Source organism: Squalius cephalus (genome assembly GCF_949319135.1).
Source record: "Squalius cephalus genome assembly, chromosome: 7".
In the NCBI taxonomy this organism is placed as follows: domain Eukaryota; kingdom Metazoa; phylum Chordata; class Actinopteri; order Cypriniformes; family Leuciscidae; genus Squalius; species Squalius cephalus.
Window position 1 is genome coordinate 29,479,641 of NC_137128.1, and position 6,000 is coordinate 29,485,640.

The 6,000-nt window shown below is 36.1% G+C and overlaps 1 protein-coding gene across 1 annotated transcript in view; it reads left to right on the plus strand.

The window, feature by feature from the left end:
• rbm33b (RNA binding motif protein 33b) overlaps nucleotides 1–3,180 on the plus strand; it is a 30,368-nt gene extending 27,188 nt beyond the window's left edge. Inside the window, exons 11-12 of the mRNA XM_079876712.1 lie at nucleotides 2,478–2,512; nucleotides 2,637–3,180. Coding sequence (XP_079732838.1) covers nucleotides 2,478–2,512; nucleotides 2,637–2,715 — 114 coding nt within the window. The 3' untranslated portion in view covers nucleotides 2,716–3,180. The remainder of the gene's footprint in view (nucleotides 1–2,477; nucleotides 2,513–2,636) is intronic.
• The last annotated feature ends 2,820 nt before the right edge of the window (nucleotides 3,181–6,000 follow it).

Consider the following 6,000-nt stretch of genomic DNA (forward strand, 5'->3'; position numbering starts at 1 on the left):
TTTAAAAATATCTGTTTTCTATTTTAATATATTTTAATCCTGTGATGGCAAAGCTGATTTTTCAGTAGTAGCTATTGTGTCATGATCCTTCAGAAATCATTCTAATATGCTGTGAATGAGCATTTCTTATTATTGTCAATGTTAAAAAAAGTTGTACTGTTGTTTTTGTGTAAACTGTCATCATTTTTTTTAGGATACTTTGATGAACAAAAAGTTCAAAAGAAAAGCCTTTATTTGAAATAGAAATCGTTTGCAACATTATAAACATCTGACACTTTAGATTAATTGAATGCATCCTTGCTGAATAAGTATTAATTTGTAAAAAATAAAAAAAAAATCTGAATGGTAAAACTTTTGAATGGCAGTGTATATTTATAAATTAGAATCACCCTTTATTAATTAAATGCTGTTATTATTGTTCATTGTAAGAAGTAAGAACAAAAAGTAAGAAAGACAAGTGAGGAAAGACAGGTACGATGTGGCCACACGTGAGATTAAACTCGAAAGAAGCAGAGACAGAAACAATGTCACTATCAGAATGAAACAATAATACATTTTTCGAAAGGAAGTTGATGTGGAGACCGTCTGTTAAAGTCTCTCGTTTGACCTAACAGTATGTGGCATCTTCTCTACTGGATCTGACATCTGCTTTATCTGTTTTGAGAAAACAGAATAAATGTTTGGCTTTGCTATGTAATTCTTCGTAATGCACAAGCCCCTCAGATGACTGAGCAGGAAGTAGGAAGCTCTGAGGATGAAGTATTCCCCCATAGTTCCCCATCCTTACTGCAGCCAATCACCTGCTGTTGCCTGGTCTGTTGATGTGCCTGTCAGCACAGTATGACTCTATCCCTGGTGTACGCGGATCTAAAGGCTTGACGGGGTTGAGAGGCGTTCGGCTGTCATGTCGTGCATTACTGCACAGAGAGTGAGAGGTGATTGTTCACTCGCTGACACAGAGGCATCATAGCACTGCCTTGAGCAATACTTGCATGGCAGTCATCTGAATCACAGCTTTCATATGTGTTTTGTATGTGAGTAGGTGTGTTTTCTTTCTTCCAGATTAAGCCATTTTTTCCCCCCTGTGGCTGTCACTGTGCATTATATTTGGTTAGCTGATAAACTACTTGGCTATTCATTTAATTAAGTAAAAATATAATTATAAAATGAGGATTAAGAAATTAGTTTTGAATGAAAGTAGAAATCACGCTATCACTTATCATGGTGTTATTACATAAAATGGTAATCCTATCATTACTTGGATTAGTGTTCATAATGTTCTTTTTTACTTATCTTAACATTTTGTGATTGGAATAGTCATTATGAAGGCATATTGCCCGTTCCCGATGCTGCGTATCCTAGTTAATTTTATAATTTCATAAAGCTCCGCTAGAGGGCAGTCTTAGTCGACTTGTTCAGGTCTAGCTAAGGCTGAATACAGGAAGGTCAAGACAGATAATTTGCTATGCTATAGTTGCTATTTAATGGGTGTGGATATTTGATGAGTTACTTTAAAACAATTATTTTGAATCGTTTGATTATTGTAAACCTTTTCAGAGCTGAAATTAATTTTAAAATATTTCTTACAAACTATAGTTAAAGCAAGTGACTGAAAATTTCAGAATGGCACTTTTAAAAAAAACTTTCAGCTGCACTGCATTTATTTGATTGAAAATACAGTAAAAACAGCAATACTGTGAAATAATAGTTTAAAAATACTATTTTTATTTCTATTTTTATACATTTCTAATATGCTTATTTGGTGCTCAAGAAACATTTCTTATTATTATCAATGTTGAAAAGTTATATATATATAATACGTATGATGTATTATATATTATATTATATATGCTATATATTTTCAATCTTTGATAAATAGAAAATTCAAAGAACAGCATTTATTTGAAATATAAATTTTTCACAACATTATCAAAGTGTCTCTTTTGATCAATTTAATCCATCCTTTCTAAAATGAAAGTATTCCTTTCTTTTGAAAAATAAAGAAGTAAAAATTTGAGCTTTAGAGTAGCCAGTGTATTTAGCATTCACTTGTTTGAATCCATTGTAGATGTGATCAATGAAACAATCTGTGCGTGATTCATTTAGCAACATCCGTGGTGACAGGATGGGATCTACACAAAAGTCGTTTTCAAGTATTTGCTAGATGTTAAGATCTATACCACCCACAGCGTCCTGCAGTGTCCAAACGGCTACCTGGAATGTTAAAACGAGCGGCTATTACATGCAACATTGATTCTCAGTGGCTTCTAATGAGCTGGCGGTTTTATGATGTCACAAGCATTACAACAACACCACTGACCCTGACAAGCAGCAGGCCCACTGTCACCCTATAAAAATGAACCGAGTACACTACTGGAAGGGGATAATGGGCGCCAGCCCGACATCATTACTTTTTAATGAGTGTCCCACAGGGGTCATACCTTTGATCTGACCTTTATAACCTTCTTTTGACACAGGTGGCTGTCAGGGGAAACGAACGCAGTGCTTTCATGTAAGTAGACTCCATATTAGTTTCCCAGCATGTTCTCGTTTCGATCATATTTGTTTATGTGGTATTGGGTACTATATACCATGATGCTCTTTTTTTTTTTCTCCTTTTGTCCTGGATATTATAGACCCTTAAGTTCCGGTGTGAGAACAGAGCCTGTTACTGCTCAAACCAGTGTCAACTTCATAGTAAGACTGAACCGCTGAATCTCTCGGAGACCAACCCTATCCAACAACTGAATATTTTCAGTTTTCTCCCAGTTTTGGCAACATTTTTGTTAGGATGTGATATTTGCCTTTTTTTGTGATTGTTGAAGACAGTGGTTTGGCAGTTGTTTACATTTTGCTCCTTGGTTTCCATTAAAAACAAATACTACTTGCATGGTCCTGGGTGGCTGTTCATCTAATTTAGCAGTTATATTGAGTAACTTTTGTGCAGTGACTCTTACTTATGCATTATTCCTCATAAATGTTTTAAAATTTAGTGAATCTGCGTGTCTGTGGAAATTACAGATAAAAATGACCTATAAAAACGAAGGTGCATCATGATGGAGAGAATAGCCTGTTGAAAACTGCCAGTAATGGCAAAACGCCTGTTTTCTATTTCCCCCCAACAATATTAGCTAAAGCACTGAATTTGAGACAGGCACAGTGGTGTTTTTCATCTAGGGACCCCACAAGATCATTTAAAACTTTTAGAACAGCTGTAATGGTGCTGTGTTTTTTTTTAACAAAATCCTGATTGGTTGATAGACAAAAGTTTATGAACATGTACGTTTATGTAGATACTGTGTCAGTTGTTCTCTAATGAAAGTTTCCAAAAGTTTTGACAGAATACAAATTCAAAGTCCTTTGAAATCGGTATGTATTTGTCTAATAAAGTAGAGTCGCCCCCTTTCAACAAAGGAACCACGAATGCATCTGTGGAATTTCCTTGGTTGTTAAGGAAGGATTGAAGAAATATGTCAATTATGGTGGTGAGGTAATATCAGCCACCAATTTGAAAAAAACAATAGTTCTATATGATCAGGACCCAACAATTGAATATCATAAGTTTTTTTATCTTTCTGATAAAAGCCTGCCCATGCCACATGGTTTGACTCATGCAGCTGTCTAGCGCCATCTAGTGGCCAAATTGATTGATCTTTTTTCAGTCCATTAATCAATTGTGCTTTCATTTTTAGATTTTTAGAGCATTTGAAGATATTTTAAGTAGTTTATAATGTGATATTAAAGTTGAAATTTTGTTTATAACTTCTCTAAATATATTCAAGCAGGCTGTTAATAATTAGTTTAGATTTTTAAATGGTTATGTTTGATGAGCTTCATGCTCTGTGTATCAATAAAATATTTCTTAGGTGATTGTGGTTTGAAAATTGTAGGCTAAATTCTTGTTTAATCCTATTCCTTAGACATTTTGAGAATTCGGTTTTTAATAAATTCAGTTATGTTTTCAAACACTGATGGAGCTGTTGATTTAACTTCACAAAAAAAGAACGAACGAACGAATACCTTCCATCTGAAATCACACAGACCACTGAAAGAATACGTGGTTCACTGCTTCTTAGATACAACAAGACCGCCTCATCCATTGTGCTCCGTCTTTTGCTTGCAACAAATGTTGCATTCTGAAATATTTTCCAAGACTCTAACGTCTTGTCTTAGGGAATGTCAACATTTGCAGAGAGTGGCCATGATCTAATCCGGCAGTCTGTGGGATAGAGGGAGGATTAGGGGCTAGTTTGTTTTCCTGGTCCCCTGGAATGTTCCTTTAGCAGTGCTTTTGTACCTGGGCCGGGCCCAAGGTCATCCCTCTGTCTCCACGCAGCTCCTTTTGTGTCTTCCAGCAAGTCTCAACCACACAGAGTCAACACCGCTCCCTCCTCAAAAGCAGAATGTGAGTGGAATTTCAATCCTTCTCGCAACACTCTTTAAATGTTACTTACTTTTCTCATTAAGCAATTTGAGTCCCCCTCCCCACCATTACCACCGATGTTGTTTGACTAAAATGTTTGAGGGAAAAAGATCAGCATACCAGTGTATCTCCCAGCCTGTCTGCATCATTCATCACAGGTTTTGTGCCTGGTGTCTGATTGAAGTCTGATGGATTAACTGACTCAGGTGGGCAGTGTTATTGAGCTAGTCACTGCTTGAACTTGTGCCAGAGTTGAGCTTCGTTGCTTTCAATTATTTTAGAGCTTTACGTGAATGAGCCTTTCCACATCTCTACATAAGCTCTTGTATAATGAGTTGAATGGCCTTTGAATCATCTCCATTCCCGTCTACATAATGCCTTGCATATTATCAGAAATTTACCAATATGTGCAGTTGAAACGGTGGTGTTTTTTTTCTTCACTAAGCCTTTTTGTGGCTATTTTCTAGACTAAAACAGTCTCAGACTTCTTGATATTTCTTCCAAGATTGTTCAGGACTTTTTAGGAATATGTTGGTCATGTTGAGCTTGATTTTACTATACCAGGGAGCCTTCAAAGTTATTGATTTTTTTTAAAGGCATATTTGGTGCTGCCCTAACATCTGTCAGGCTAACTGCCATGGAAATGCACTAACAATCATGTCAAAGGTTACATAGGGATTAACATTTCAATTAGGCTAACTGCTTTATTCTTGTTATGCACAAGGTGTTCTTTTCTTTTTTTTCTTTTAGCTACAGATCTGCATAGCAGTTGATGTATCTATTTTCTTGACTTTTTCTTTCAATATGTAAACTTGACCAACCCACAGGAGTGTATACACTCTTAAAAAATAATGGTTATTTATCGGCACATCCACTGAACCTTTCCACAAAAGGGTCTTTAGTGGAGGTTCTTTAGATTATTAAAATGTTTTACACAAAGGAAAACAACTGTTCACTGTAAGGTTCTCTGGGAAACCAAAAATGGTTATTCTGTGGCATCCCCTTTTGGAACCTAAGAGTGTAATAGTAGCCTATGTGAGTATTAGTATTAATATAGGCCCACTTCATGTTGGGTGGTGACTTTAAATATAAAAAAAAGCTTCAAATGCAATGTCTTAAAACATTTCAAACCTAAGGATAAACTTCCTCTGTTGCTCGAGAAAAGATGCGCTGATGTTGCCTGTCGTCATAGGGAAACCTGGAGCACACAGTGTGTCAGAGCCGTAAAGACCCAGTAGATGTCGCACTACATACGCCTTACACACAAGCATCATGTGCAAAATGCATATTTTGTAGGTAGTCTATTTCGAATTCCTGTTGGTGACTACACTAATGATTTGAAATTGTTGATTGGGTTTTTACCTTAAGACATTAATAGACATAGGCCTAATAGGCTACTTCCTAAATGTTGTCGAAAGTCTTGCTGAAACATTGGTGATGAAAAGTCGAGGCCAGATGCTCATGCTAACAAAAAGGCTATTTGTGAAATTAGTCTTTTTAAATAAGCCTATACTGCAGCATTTACGGGTTTGCAGTCCTATGCGTGATTTTGCTTTTCCAAAAATATGAGCCCAAAC